The 16769-nt window shown below is 38.7% G+C and overlaps 1 protein-coding gene and 1 non-coding gene across 8 annotated transcripts in view; one reads left to right on the forward strand and one right to left on the reverse strand.

Annotated features, from left to right (window-relative positions):
• The window catches only part of LOC133648424 (nuclear receptor coactivator 7), a 125111-nt gene that overhangs the window by 79496 nt on the left and 28846 nt on the right, over positions 1–16769 (forward strand). For 5 of the 7 annotated variants that reach the window (XM_062044492.1, XM_062044496.1, XM_062044498.1 and 2 more), the window contains exons 1-2: positions 4248–4609; positions 4963–5130. In XM_062044492.1, coding sequence (XP_061900476.1) covers positions 5093–5130 — 38 coding nt within the window. In that variant the 5' untranslated portion in view covers positions 4248–4609; positions 4963–5092. The other 2 variants (XM_062044493.1, XM_062044495.1) reach the window with 2 other exon arrangements.
• On the reverse strand, positions 3921–3992 carry trnae-cuc (transfer RNA glutamic acid (anticodon CUC)). The gene has a single exon. It is a non-coding gene; the product is annotated as a tRNA-Glu (tRNA).

Below are 16769 nucleotides of genomic sequence, written 5' to 3' on the forward strand. Positions count from 1 at the left end.
CCCCCCTTAAGGGACGGATCCCAGACGTCCCAAACTAGAAACCCCTCCCCTAAAAAAAACCAAACCCCAGAATAAGTCAAAAGTCACGGGAGGGTGGAGGGAGGTCTTGGTGGTGGGTCGCCAGGCCATGTGTCCCCGAAGCCACCGGGGACAAGTCAGGTGGCGGCGGCGAGTAGATTGTCGCCGCCATTGTCGAGGCGGGCGACCTCGGAACGGCCATGTCTGTGGCCGTTGAGGAGGCGGACGAGACTGGCGCCAGAACCTCAGCAGTCTTTGAGTCTTGTGCCCAAGTCCTGGGCGTCGCTGCTGTTGGCGCCAAGAGCGTCCATAAAAAGTCCAGAGACGAGGAGGTGGGTGGCGCCATGGTGCGGCCCGCCGGACACGAGGAGGTGGGCGGCGCCAAAGTGCGGCCCGCCGGGCACGAGGAGGTGGGCACGTCGTCGGCAAAGCAGGCGTGGAAGCCGTGGGAGGCGTCGTCGCCGTGGATACAGGAGGCGTCGTCGCGGCAGCAGGAGTCGCTGTCGTCGCCGTGGAAACATGAAGCGTCGTCGCTGTGGAAACATGAAGAGGCGTCGCCGTGGCAGCAGGAGGAGTCGACGTCGTTGCCGTGGCAGCAGGAGGAGTCGACGTAGTTGCCGTGGCAGCAGGTGCTGGTGCGTGAACCAGTCTGGGGTCAGGTGTGCCTTGTAGCGCTGGAGCAGGAGGTGGAGCCGAAGCAGACAGCGCCCCCGCTGGAGGAGAGGCAGGCAGCAACCTCAGTGGAATGCGGTCTGCCTGCCCCGCTGACACGCTACCTTTTTAATCAATTTTCTACTGCTTGTTACTCTCTGTGTCTCCTAGCCGCTCAGGCAAATCATATTGTCTAAAAAAGCATTTTCCCATCGATAACGTGACATCATCGCGCTTGGAGTATACACTGTATATCAGGGGTCCACAAACTACAGCCCGTGGACCGAATACGGCCCGTGAGAAGGCCATCCATCCATCCATTTTCTACCGCTTGTCCCTTTTGGGGTCGCCGGGGGTCCTGTAGCCTATCTCAGCTGCATCCGGGCGGAAGGCGGGGTACACCCTGGACAAGTCGCCACCTCATCACAGGGCCAATACAGATAGACAACATTCACACTCACATTCACATATTAGGGCCGATTTAGTGTTGCCAATCAACCTATCCCCAGGTGCATGTTTAAATCATATTGTCTAAAAATGCATTTTCCCATTGATAGCATGACATCATCACGCTTGGAGTAAATATATATGTATATATACAGTATATATATATATATATATATATATATATATATATATATATATATATATATATATATATATATATATATGTGTGTGTGTGTGTGTGTGTGTGTGTGACTGCGTGGGTTCCCGCCGGGTACTCCGGCTTCCTCCCACCTCCAAAGACATGCACCTGGGGATAGGTTGATTGGCAACACAAAAAATTGGCCCTAGTGTGTGAATGTGAGTGTAAATGTTGTCTGTCTATCTGTGTTGGCCCTGTGATGAGGTGGCGATTTGTCCAGGGTGGACCCCGCCTTCCGCCCGAATGCAGCTGAGATAGGCTCTAGCTGAAATATATGTATATATATATATATATATATATATATATATATATATATATATATATATATATATATATATATATATATATATATATATATATATATATATATATATTAGGGCTGTGAATCTTTGGGTGTCCCACGATTCGATTCAATATCGATTCTTGGGGTCACGATTCGATTCAAAATTCAACACGATTCTCGATTCAAAAAACTATTTTTTTTCCCGATTCAAAAGGATTCTCTATTCATTCAATACATAGGATTTCAGCAGGATCTACCCCAGTCTGCTGACATGCAAGCAGAGTAGTAGCTTTTTGTAAAAAGCTTTTATAATTGTAAAGGACAATGTTTTATCAACTGATTGCAATAATGTAAATTTGTTTTAACTATTAAATGAACCAAAAATATGACTTATTTTATCTTTGTGAAAATATTGGACACAGTGTGTTGTCAAGCTTATGAGATGCGATGCAAGTGTAAGCCACTGTGACACTATTGTTCTTTTTATTTTTATTTTCTAAATGTTTAATGATAATGTCAATGAGGGATTTTTAATCACTGCTATGTTGAAATTGTAACTAATATTGATACTGTTGTTGATAATATTCATTTTTGTTTCACTACTTTTGGTTTGTTCTGTGTCGTGTTTGTGTCTCCTCTCAATTGCTCTGTTTATTGCAGTCTGAGTGTTGCTGGGTCGGGTTTGGTTTTGGAATTGGATTGCATTGTTATGGTATTGCTGTGTATTGTTTTGTTGGATTGAATAATTTAAAAAAATAAAAAATAATAATAATAATAATAAAAATAAATTAAATAAAATCGATTTTTTAAAAATGAGAATCAATTCTGAATCGCACGTGAGAATCGCGATTCGAATTCGAATCGATTTTTTCCCACACCCCTAATATATATATATATATATATTTGGCCGGGGCCGGGCTGTGTATATACTGTGTATGTATATATATATATATATATATATATATATATATATATATATATATATATATATATATATATATATATATATATATATATATATATATATATATATATATATATATATATATAAATATATATATATATATAACAGGGGTAGGGAACCTATGGCTCTAGAGCCAGATGTGGCTCTTTTGATGACTGCATCTGGCTCTCAGATAAATCTTAGCTGAAATTTGCTTAACATGATAAGTAATGAATAATTACTCTGGTAATCACAGTGTTAAAAATAACCACGTATCAACCAGACTACAAAGCCATCAGCAAAACCATGCAGCACCAGAAGTCGCATTAATGGTAAGAAGTATTTTATTTATTATTGGTTATCTTCAAAATAACAATGTTATTAAAAAGAATAAGAGACTTATCATACTCTAAACATGTTGGTCTTTCTTAAAAATGCACGCATTTAGTTGTATTCAGTGTTAAAAAATATTATATGGCTCTCACGGAAATACGTTTTAAAATATTTGGCTTTCATGGCTCTCTCAGCCAAAAAGGCTGACTCTATATATATATATATATATATATATATATATATATATATATATATATATATATATATATATATATATATATATATATTATATATCAGGGGTTGGGAACCTTTTTGGCTGACAGAGCCATGAAAGCCAAATATTTTAAAATGTATTTCCGTGAGAGCCATTTAATATTTTTTAACACTGAATACAACTTTATATATATATATATATATATATATATATATATATATATATATATATATATATATATATATATATATATATATTATATATCAGGGGTTGGGAACCTTTTTGGCTGACAGAGCCATGAAAGCCAAATATTTTAAAATGTATTTCCGTGAGAGCCATTTAATATTTTTTAACACTGAATACAACTTTATATATATATATATATATATATATATATATATATATATATATATATATATATATATATATATATATATATATATATATATATATATATATATATATATATATATATATATATATATATATATATATATATATATATACATAAGCGGCCCCCCGATAACACTGAATACAACTTTATATATATATATATATATATATATATATATATATATATATATATATATATATATATATATATATATATATATATATATATACATAAGCGGCCCCCCGAGTCAAACATTTTGTGGACCCCTGCTGTAAATAAGCTACAAAATACATCTGTAATTAGTGACTGGTCAGAACAAACTGGAAAATTGCTGTACGTATACCATGTTCCACTACAAAGACGATCCATTGAAGAAATTACGCTAAATAATATCTCATTGTATTCAGGTGACTTTGCAGTTTACATTGTCAAAAGTAGTTCCCTGACCGGGAATCGAACCCGGGCCGCGGCGGTGAGAGCGCCGAATCCTAACCACTAGACCACCAGGGAGACACTCACTTTCGCCAATTCTGATAATTATAAACTAAATAAAATTATTCAACATTGTTGATGTTGCTTTCAGTTCAAATGTACGTCGTCTTATCATACAAACAAACAGACGAATGAGATAATTACAGCAACGATGACGTTAGCGCCCCCAACGCGTGCATGTGTGTTATACCCCTTATTTGCCGCGAGGGGGCAGCAAAGATCGTGTCTTGTATTTTGACGTTCGCTCGGATGCAGGATGCACGCGAGGTAATTTCGGCGGTTCAAGCTAGTATTGACATGTACCCCTCTCGACGTCGCCTTTGTGTGCATTGTGTATCTTAAGCGTTACGATTAAAACACCGCGGAACAAAGGACGCTGCTTTATAGAAAGACGACGAGGAGGGGGAGCACCGGCGTCTTCCGTTGACATTTCCCCTCCGTGTCCGCTAGGCTTCCATTGTCTTGTAAACAAAGTGGCTAGCTAGCGAGCGTTAGCATGAATTGGCGAGCATCAGCATCGAGACTGGACCTTGCTCCCTCTTTTCGATCAAACTGGTCATTTCTGCCGAATCCGGTGACGATTTGAACAATGTCTCAACGCCGATGCGAAGCAAGAACTGGGAGCTAAATGCGGGGTAACGTCGCCTCACTTCGCTTCCACTTTGCTCTGTAATTAACCGTTAACCGTTTTTTATTATGTAACGTTTTGTGAAGGGAGGCTTGTTGTGACGTGCATGAACCAAAATACCTCTCGATCCATGCGATAATGCAGCTGGATGATTCACGTGTGGTTCATATGCAATCATTTATACGTGGTTTTGATTAGGAATAGTTACATGAACGCAAATAATCAGCATTGAGTGTAATTCGTTTGTGCATGTCTTCCTGCAGAATGGCATTTTGTTGCCTCTTAAACTGTCTTATTGTTCCACTGGGTATGACCAGGCGTATTGTGCGCTGCAGTCAACATGAATGTGGTTCATTGCAGGACGAGGAAAAAGTGGCACAACGACACTGTGAGACGTGGGATCTTCTCCAAGGCTGCAGGCTGGAACCAAGTGGACGTGAAGGATTGTATGGGTGTCCTCCATTGCATGCACATTTAGCACCCCGGACAGATGGAAAAGAGGGACCGGAAACCGGGATACTTTGCCAGGTAAGACCTGTTTATTTGCATGTACAACATCACAAATGTCCCACCTCAGGCCCTTTGCTAACACCCTCAACTGCATTGTTAAATATTAGGGCTGTGAATCTTTGGGTGTGCCACGATTCGATTCAATATCGATTCTTGGGGTCACGGTTCGATTCAAAATCGATTTTTTTTTTTCAATTCAACACGATTCTCGATTCAAAAACGATTTTTTTCCCAATTCAAAACGATTCTCTATTCATTCAATACATAGGATTTCAACAGGATCTATCCCAGTCTGCTGACATGCAAGCAGAGTAGTAGATTTTTGTAAAAAGCTTCTATAATTGTAAAGGACAATGTTTTATCAACTGATTGCAATAATGTAAATTTGTTTTAACTATTAAATGAACCAAAAATATGACTTATTTTATCTTTGTGAAAATATTGGACACAGTGTGTTGTCAAGCTTATGAGATGCGATGCAAGTGTAAGCCACTGTCACACTATTGTTCTTTTTTTTTTTATAAATGTCTAATGATAATGTCAATAAGGGATTTTTAATCACTGCTATGTTGAAATTGTAACTAATATTAATACTGTTGATAATATTCAGTTTTGTTTCACTACTTTTGGTTTGTTCTGTGTCGTGTTTGTGTCTCCTCTCAATTGCTCTGTTTATTGCAGTTCTGAGTGTTGCTGGGTCGGGTTTGGTTTTGGAATTGGATTGCATTGTTATGGTATTGCTGTGTATTGTTTTGTTGGATTGATTAATAAAAAATAAAAAAATAAAACATTTTTTTTAATAAATACAAAATAAAAAATCGAATCGCACAACGTGAGAATCGCGATTCGAATTCGAATCGATTTTTTCCCACACCCCTATTAAATATGATTTGTGAGCTGCAATATTATGCGGTTTCACTATCTGTGCAGGCACCATAGGAATACAGTGGCATCTTTTAAATCAGCAAGAGTACATTTCTCCTGTAGGAAAGAATTGACATGCAGTTAATCTGTTCCAGAGTCAATCCTAAAGCCTTTAATAACTACATACAGTACCAGGGTAACATACAAACCCCAAAACCAGTGAAGTTGCCACGTTGTGTAAATTGTAAATAAAAACAGAATACAGTGATTTGCAAATCCTTTTCAACCTATAATCAATTGAATAGACTGCAAAGACAAGATACTTAAAGTTCGAACTGGAAAACTGTTATTTTTGCAAATATTTGGAATTTGATGCCTGCAACCATGAATTGATTGATTTACGTGGACCCCGACTTAAACAAGTTGAAAAACTTATTCGGGTGTTACCATTTAGTGGTCAATTGTACGGAACATGTACTGAACTGTGCAATCTACTAATACAAGTTTCAATCAATCAATCAATCAATCAATCAAAATAACATGTTTCAAAAAAGCTGGCACAAGTGGCAAAAAAGACAGAGAAAGTTGAGGAATGCTCATCAAACACTTATTTGGAACATCCCACAGGTGAACAGGCTCATTGGGAACAGGTGGGTGCCATGATTGGGTATAAAAGCAGCTTCCAAGAAATGCTCAGTCATTCATAAACAAGGATGGGGCGAGGGTGACCACTTTGTCAACAAATGCGTGAGCAAGTTGTCGAACAATTTAAGAACAACATTTCTCAAGGTACTATTGCAAGGAAATTAGGGATTTCACCATCTAAGGTCTGTAATATCATCAAAAGGTTCAGAGAATCTGGAGAAATCACTGCACGTAACATTGAATGCTCATGACCTTGGATCCCTCAGGCAGTACTGCATCAAAAACCGACATCAGTGTGTAAAGGATATCACCACATGGGCTCAGTAACACTTCAGAAAACCACTGTCAGTAACTACTACAGTTTGTCGCTACATTTGTAAGTCCAAGTTAAATCTCTACTATGCAAAGCGAAAGCCATTTTAGCAACAACACTCAGAAATGCTGCCGGCTTCGCTGGGTCCGAGCTCATCTAAGATGGACTGATGCAAAGTGGAAAAGTGTTCTGTGGTCTGACGAGTCCACATTTCAATTTGGTTTTGGAAACTGGACGTCGTGTCCTCCGGAACCATCCGGATTGTTCTAGGCGCAAAGTTCAAAAGCCAGCATCTGTGATGGTATGGGGGTGTATTAGTGCCCAAGGCATGTGTAACTTACACATCTGTGAAGGCGCCATTAATGCTGAAAAGTACATACAGGTTTTGCAGCAACATATGCTGCCATCCAAGCAACGTTATCATGGGCGCCCCGGCTTATTTCAGCAAGACAATGCCAAGCCACGTGTTACAACAGCGTGGCTTCATTGTAAAAGAGTGCGGGTACTAGACTGGCCTGCCTGTAGTCCAGACCTGTCTCCCATTGAAAATGTGTGGCGCATTATGAACATTGGAGATCCCAGACTGTTGAACAACTTAAGCTGTACATCAAGCAAGAATGGGAAATAATTCCACCTGAAAAGCTTTAAAAATTGGTCTCCTCAGTTCCCAGACGTTTACTGAGTGTTGTTCAAAGGAAAGGCCATGTAATGCAGTGGTAAAAATGTCCCATGCCAACTTTTTTACAATGTGTTGCTGCCATTAAATTCTAAGTTAATGATTATTTGCAAAAAAACATGTTTCTCAGTTCGGACATTAAATATCTTGTCTTTGCAGCCTATTCAATTGAATATAAGTTGCAAAGGATTTGCAAATCATTGTATTCTATTTTTATTTACGAATTACACAACGTGCCAACTTCAGTGGTTTTGGTAACATTAGCATCTGTAACCACCGAACAAGTGTATAAAGAAGTTAACCACTATAATAAAATGTAAATATAATGTACCTGCTCTCCTGCACCCACCCTATGACGAAACTGCCCACTGCTCCCCAAGGGGATGGGTCAAATGTAGAGGACAAATTTCACCACATCTAGTGTGTGTGTGACAATCATTGGTACTTTAAAAAACATGACATATTTATAGGGTTTTAAATTGAAAATCCCACTTAAACATTCCTGTCATACAAGTGTAAAAAGAAGGTAGCCGTTTTATGTTAAAGCAAAAATATATATAGCTTCTAAATGACATAATTTCATGGTTTTAAGACGAAAATTATGCTTTGGTATGCAACTTGCTCACAGTTGCATATTTCTGAGCTAAAAAAAACAACCAAAAAACACCTTACGTTATTGGTTTAACAAGGGGTCAGCAACCCAAAATGTTGAAAGAGCCATATTGGACCAAAAATAAAAAATCTGGGGCTGCAAAAATTAAGCCTTATAAAAGTCTTATAATGAGGGCAACACATGATGTAAGTGTCTATATTAGCTATATTAGCCAAATCTTAGTTGACAGAAATCTTGTAATTCAATTTTTATTCTACACATTTTTGCAACATTGGAAATCATTAGTTAAATGGGGGGTTCTCACAGGATGAGATAACTTCTGGAAATTACTGGCTCAGAATGGCCAAAGGTTTAAGGAAACGGCAGGCTGTCTTCTTCTAATGGATTTATTACAATCTTTGCAAGCTCGGTAACGTTTGCTGGAACATGGCACACAAACAACTATTAGAAATGCAGCCAATATTACATACAGATAATGTGTCATGAGACATGCAAATATAAATTAAATACACAAAGTACATAAGTAAAGGAAATTAAATGAGCTCAAATATACCTACAAATGAGGCATAATGGTGCAATATGTACAGTACATACAGGTAGCCTAAATAGCATGTTAGCATCGATTAGCTTGCAGTCATGGATTGACCAAATATGCCCGATAAGCGCTCCAGCAAATCAATACAATCAACAAAGCTCACCTTTGTGCATTCACGCACAGCATAAAAAGTTTGGACAAAATGAGACAAAGGAGTGGCATAGAACACGTCTTTCTGTGGCAGCATCGGAGAAAGTTGTGCATGTAACTTAACTACGAGAAGTTCAAGGATCGCTGAAATTAGTAGGCCAAAACGGTGCTTGCAAAATACTCTCATCAGTGAAGTATGTTTAATATAAACAGTGGGATTTCTAACAATTAAGAAGGTTTGTGTCATGTTTGTGCTCTGACAGATACCATACTAAAACAAAAACTTTTTTTTTTTCATCTTTTACCGTTTTCACACATCTTTGAAAAAATCTCCAGGGAGCCACTAGGGCGGCGCTAAAAAGCTGCATGCGGTTGCTGATGCTGTATGCGGTTGCTGATGCCGCATGCGGTTGCTGATGCTGCATGCGGTTGCTGATGACGCATGCGGTTGCTGATGCCGCATGCGGTTGCTGACCCCAGGTTTAACAGAACTCATTCGTTTTACAATTGTTAATATTTTTTTACAATTGCCAAGTTTATGTAATAAAAAAAATTACCGGTAGGAAAAAATAGCCACCGATAGCGCAAGTTCTCCTACTTAAGGGTTGGGGTTAGTTTGTTTGTTAGTGGGTTAGTCAGTTATTTTTTTAATTATTATTATTTCAGTATTAAATTGTTCAAGTCGGTCAACAAATGTGTATAGTTTAAAGAATGATACAACATTTTTATTTCCGCAGGCGAATTGATGCACTTTAAATATTTTCACACAAAAAAATCTTTGTTCTAAGTTGAAATACATTTCTTTCTATTTCTCAGATTTATTTAGTGTTAGTATGATACAATGTTATGCAGAGGGGTATTTATAAAAAAAATTATAGCTAATGTTACTATTTCTAGTTTTGGGGGGAGTGTGCAAAATGTTTTCTTGCAGAATGGCTGTAACAGAAAACAATTGAAAAAGCACTGGTTTAGAAGAACTTTTGAGCTATGTTTTTCCCTATAATTTTAGTCAAAATGCGAATTATACAATAGTATTTTTGTATAGTGTGAATCATCAGACTTCCTATTGACACAAATTGCGCTTACGCATTGTGTGTATGTTACTATAAAATTCAATATTGTGTCAACGCATTACGTTCCACCACCATTTCACACCTCTCAGCCAGGTGCATCATCATCAACTGATACTTTGTCGACACCTATTTGTACACAATAACAACCATGCGTCATCACTGTCTGATACCTGCCCAAAGACGACTGTGATGTTGATTCACAGGCTGGATGTTGGCTCCATCCTGAAACCTGAACCAGGGAAATGGGTCTGTCACAGCCACGCTTACTCATGTGAAATTGTCACATAATGGTGGATGACGTGAGCCACTCACTTTGGGACGTCTACTCACGGTGACAGGCAGGTGCTAATTGAAAGAATAATGACAGTTGGAAATCATTACTGAATTTGGGATTACAGGATCGAACCACTATATTTTGACTATTCAATTCATTTAGGTCCATCATGTGTTGTTTATGCATTCGTAATGTTTTATCCTACTGTCTTTTACACACAGAGACTAGAAAATTGCCCTAAAAGTAAACAAAACATTCGTCCTACACCTGTACCTTTCAGATAGAACACTGCAACTATTTGCCCTTTCACAAAGCATCTGTATCCCGCAGTCTCTACTGTATTACACTTTCTGCACATGTGAATACCCTTTCATGCTGGCGGCCACTTCCGTTACGGCTCCGAAACATCTCAGGTCCAGAACTTCCAAGGTGTAAAATTTCATCTGCCCTTGCCGTGTCGGTTATACAGACAGTAGCACCAAATTCTGGGCCCCCATACACAAGACTCCCAAAGACCGACTTATCCACTTATCCCACCCTAATCTCAAATATTGCAGCGCCTTTCACACACCGTAAACAAATTATTGCTTGGATTTGGTTTAAACCAACTTTTTAAAACATGTGAAAACCTTAGTTAGGTTTTTGACGTTTTAAAGACGGGATTAACATATCAAGAATATATTCTAAATCATTTTGATTTGTAAAAAAAAAAAAAAAAAAAAAATTTTTTTTTTTACAGATGTCCGATAATGGCTTTTTTGCCGATTTCCGATATTGTCCAACTCTTAATTACCGATTCCGAGATCAACCGATACCGATACATACAGTCGTGGAATTAACACATTATTATGCCTAATTTTGTTGTAATGCCCCGCTGGATGCATTAAACAATGTAACAAGGTTTTCCAAAATAAATCAACTCAAGTTATGGAAAAAAATGCCAACATGGCACTGCCATATTTATTATTGAAGTCACAAAGTGCATTATTTTTTTTAACATGCCTCAAAACAGCAGCTTGGAATTTGGGACATGCTCTCCCTGAGAGAGTATGAGGAGGTTGAGGTGGGCGGGGTTGGGGGGCGGGGTTGAGGTGGTGGGGAGGTAGGGGGTAGCGGGGGGTGTATATTGTAGCGTCCCGGAAAAGTTAGTGCTGCAAGGGGTTCTGGGTATTTGTTCTGTTGTTTTTATGTTGTGTTACGGTGCGGACGTTCTCCCGAAATGTGTTTGTCATTCTTGTTTGGTTCACAGTGTGGCGCATATTTGTAACAGTGTTAAAGTTGTTTATACGGCCACCCTCAGTGTGACCTGTATGGCTGTTGATCAAATATGCCTTGCATTGACTTGTGTGTGTGAAAAACTGCAGATATTAAGTGACTGGGCCGGCACGCAAAGGCAGTGCCTTTAAGGTTTATTGGCGCTCTGTACTTCTCCCTACGTCCTTGTACACAGCAGTGTTTTAAAAAGTCATTAATTGTACTTTTTGAAACCGATACCGATAATTTCCAATATTACATTTTAAAGCGTTTATATTTTATATACATATTTTTTATTTTTTTATTTCAAGGTGCCAATATGTTAAATATAAAGTGACCAGAATATGATTTTAAATAATCATACAACCTGTCATTTTTCACTTAAACATGATTGCAGAGTATAAAGTAGAGATGATCTAATATTGGACATTGGATATTGGATTATCATCGGTGGGTTATACAATTCTTAATGATACATAATTGTTATTGGAAACATTTTGTTGTTTAAATGTGCTATATAAATAAAGTGGATTGGATTGGATTATGATTATATTGTTATTAGTGCATCTCCTGGGGGTTAAAGGGAACTGAACTTTTTTTTTAAAGTTGCCTATTGTTCATAATCTTAATGAGAGACAAGAAAACAAAAGGGATTTTTTTTGCATTCTACATTATACATCTTTTTTTTTGTATGTTTACCTTGATCCAAAATGCTGGTGCTGTGTGTGAATGCTTAAATGTGAGCTTTGATGACGTTACAATGTCCGTGTAGAGTAAAGTGTTCCATGCTAAGTTTGCCACTATCCAGGTGGAATGAACCATTTTGCATTTTGGATAGGGGTCGTAGATAGTCTTAGACATTGTTAATTTCATTCAAACGTTTTATTGTACTTTCACGGCTATATCTATTTTATATTAACATTTATGATATTGTTTTTTTTACGAATAACATACAAAACCCAAAACCAGTGAAGTTGGCACGTTGTGTAAATCGTAAATAAAAACAGAATGGGCTCAGGAACACTTCAGAAAACCACTGTCAGTAACTACAGTTGGTCGCTACATCTGTACGTGCAAGTTAAAACTCTACTGTGCAAAGCGAAAGCCATTTATCAACAACACCCAGAAACTTCGCCGGCTTCGCTGGGCATCGAAGATGGACTGATGCAAAGTGGAAAAGGGTTCTGTGGTCTGACGTGTCCACATTTCATATTGTTTTTGGAAACTTTGGACGTCGTGTCCTCCGGACCAAAGAGAAACAGAACCATCTGGACTGTTATAGGCGCAAAGTTCAAAACCCAGCATCTGTGATTGTATGGGGGTGTATTAGTGCCCGAGGCATGGGTAACTTACACATCTGTGATGGCACCATTAATGCTGAAAGGTACATACAGCTTTTGGAGCAACATATGTTGCCATCCGAGCAATGTCTTTTTCATGGACGCCCCTGCTTATTTCAGCAAGACAATGCCAAGCCACGTGTTACAACAGCATGGCTTCATAGTAAAAGAGTGTGGGTACTAGACTGGCCTGTCTGTAGTCCAGACCTGTCTCCCATTGAAAATGTGTGGCGCATTATGAAGCATCAAATACCACAACGGTGACTGTTGAACAACTTAAGCTGTACATCAAGCAATAATGGTAAATAATTCCACCTGAAAAGCTTCAAAAATTGGTCACAGTATTCAATTGAATATAAGTTGAAAAGGATTTGCAAATCATTGTATTTTGTTTTTATTTACGATTTACACAAAGGCATTCTGACAGATGAAAATTAGTACCACCACCAAATATATACTCTGAGGGAAGACAGACGCTAGAGCACTCAAAAAACCAGTTGAACCCGTCAAAGTCTGTTCCAAAATCCAGAAACCTCAAGTGCATCCATAGTAACAACCAGTTCTGCTACTAAAGGTGTTTTTCCAATTAAAAGTCATCTAATAAGAGAGAATTACAACGCGGTGCCCATCTTCAGATGGGTGAAAGAATGGTTCCAAAGATTACTGCGCTGGTGATCTACCAGTGAACTGTTTATCCAATTAGAGAAAAAAAATCTCCAAACTTTACAAAAGTGCTCTTGTGCTTGGGGGCTATGTACAACATCCCCACTTGCTCGCCGATTTCGAAGCCCATGAATACAGAACAGTGACACCTCTTTGTGCCTTTTTTTAGACAGAACCCAGCCAACACAGATTTTACCACACACACTCTCACAATTACAGGATACCTTTGCACACAGACAACCGCCTCTCTTACGGCTCAGATACTACCCTAAAAAGTGGACACTCGCTTGTTATACACAACAGAACACGGGCAGCGTGAGAGAAACTGTTTAAGCCCTTCTTTGTTTTTCTGTTGACTCCGGACCAAAAATGCTGCGTCATATTTCTGGATTCTCGTTGCATTATTGATGTAGTCTTCCCTGCATTTTTCTCAGGAGTGAAGGCTGGTTGAGAGGCGGAGAGAGTAGAGGAGTTTTTGGGAAATAGCCCTGAGTGAAACAGATGGTGTTGTTGGGAATGCAGATTCCAGAGTTGGCACGTCCAGCGTGCAGTGCATCAGTGAAAGTGGCGGCCCCGGGCAGTAGGAGCGGCCTTAGCGGTTTCTGCAGTCCTTATCGACCCCATCTTGCTCTTTCACTCCATTAAGAATGCTTCTCTTGTTGTTTTCTTTTCGCCTGAAAGAAGCTTCACCAGCTCTGATCAGTGGAAGCATTTGAGAAATCAATGAAAGTCGTATCCTTCCTTGCCTGATAGTTTCATACGCACTCCTAAGTTCCATTATATTTGAGTGCAAAAGTCCATTAGCTGCTTCTGCGCCAACCTCCCCCCTTTATGAACCCCAAATGATGGCGTAACGTCACTGGGTCTGGGTTGCCTGTCAGTAATTATATTAAACAAGGGCTACCATAGCAACCTAACACTGACACAAATTAAATAGCTCCAGAGACTATTTTATGGAGAAAAAACCCTGCATTCATTGACTATACAAATTCTCGCTCGTTTTGGTCACCTTTTGGGTAGGAGACGCACACCCATTAGTTGAATATCGAATCAGACGTTAGGTAGTGAAATAAACCCTACTCAATCTTTATCATTAGCATTCTTTTGAGGCGTAGCATGCTTTTTTGCCATTTCAGTGACTTCAGAAATGTTTGAGCTATGTTTCAGGTTGGATATTTTCAAACGCTTTACAAGGAAAACGCAGAAAAATGCCTACCCAACAAGTCGATGTGTGGTTAGCGAGTCAGATTACGCTAAAAGTACTCAACATTTTCACATTACAAAATGTTTAGGGTTTGGTTTTTTTGCCTTTTTTGTCAATTACGTGACGTTAGCCATGCTTTAGTCCAACTTTAGAAATGATAAATTGAGACCCACATACAATAATTGTGTATCAAACCAGCAATAGGTAACTTGCACTTACAGATGTAGCGACAAACTGTAGTTACTGACAGTGGTTTTCTGAAGTGTTATTGAGCCCATGTGGTGATATCCTTTACACCTGGTGCTGCTTTTTGATGCAATACCGCCTGTGGGATCGAAGGTCCGTATTATCATCGCTTACGTGCAGTGATTTCTCCAGATTCTCTGAACCTCTTGATGATATTACGGACCGTAGATGGCGAAATCCCTAAAGTCCTTGAAATATCTCGTTGAGAAACGTTGTTCTTAAACCGTTCTACAATTTGCTCACGCCTTTGTTCACAAAGTGGTGACCCTCGCCCCATCCTTGTTTGTGAATGACTGAGCATTTCATGGAAGCTGCTTTTATACCCAATCATGGCACCCACCTGTTCCCAATTAGCCTGTTCACCTGTGGGATGTTCCAAATAAGTGTTTGATGAGCATTCCTCAACTTTCTCAGTCTTTTTTGCCACTTGTTCCAGCTTTTTTGAAACATGTAGCAGGCATCAAATTCCAAATGAGCTAATATTTGCAAAAAATAACAAAGTTTACCAGTTCGAACGTTAAGTATCTTGTCTTTGCAGCGTATTCAATTGAATATTGGTTGAAAAGGATTTGCAAATCATTGTATTCTGGTTTTATTTACCATTTACACAACGTGTCAACTTCATTGGTTTTGGAGTTTGTAAATTACGCCATAAAAACCCTTTTTTTTTGCTGACTGAGTGACTTTAGTAAGCTTTAAGTACCCTCTTGTACCCGTCAGTCTAAACTACCAATAGTCTTGGTTCATCGGCTAGAGCAGCATTTCTCAAAGTGTGGGGCGCGCCCCACTGGTGGGGAATAGAGACATGACAGGTGGGGCGCGAGGAACGAGAGGAAATTTCACTTAGATTTTTTTTCTTTTTTTATTATTATATTCTTTGATTTTTTTTAAAACTATGCTTTCATTTTCTATACACACTGGAAATCACTTTGTGATTCTGTCTGTGAAATCCGCTATATAGATAAATGTAAATTACTTATTTTTCCTGTATGCTTTACATTTATAGGTAGGAGCGAAAGTTTGACAGACAGCAACAGTAACCAATGGGGGCGGGGCTAAGCGGAAGCTTTGTGAATGGCGAGTCACTGTGCGAGGATTTGCTGTTTTGCAAATACATAAAAAATAGAGCCACTGCTGATGAGCTGTTCAAGATAATGGACAGTTTCCTCAAAGAACACGACCTTAAATGGGAAAACTGTGTGGGCTTTTGCTCTGATGGCGCGCATGGCAAAGTCAAGAAGCGGGCTGCAGGCTCTAATAAAGAGGGTTGCGCCAAATGCGCATTGGACACATTGTGTCATTCACCGGGAAACACTCGCGTCAAGGCAGCTCAGCCCCGAATTCAATGAGGTTTTAACAGTGGCTGTGTCAAGCCTGCAACCCCGATTTGAAAAGCTGTGCAGTGCAAAACAGGCTCATTGCAGCCACTAATGCTGGAGTACTGTAAAACTCATGTTCACTTGCCCTGTCCTCCTTTTTTTGGCAAAGATTGCAAAGTGGCACTTTTATTTTCATTTATTATTGAACTTGATGCAAGTTATTTGATTTATTATTGAACTTGATGCAAGTTATAACACTTTTATTTGATTTATTATTGAACTTGATGCAAGTTATAACACTTTTTTTTATTTATTATTGAACTTGATGCAAGTTATAACACTTTTGTTTTATTTATTATTGAACTTGATGCAAATTATAACACTTTTATTTGATTTATTATTGAACTTGATGCAAGTTATAACACTTTTTTTTATTTATTATTGAACTTGATGCAAGTTATAACACTTTTGTTTTATTTATTATTGAA

This window comes from Entelurus aequoreus, linkage group LG04, assembly GCF_033978785.1.
Source record: "Entelurus aequoreus isolate RoL-2023_Sb linkage group LG04, RoL_Eaeq_v1.1, whole genome shotgun sequence".
NCBI classification, from domain to species: Eukaryota; Metazoa; Chordata; class Actinopteri; order Syngnathiformes; family Syngnathidae; genus Entelurus; species Entelurus aequoreus.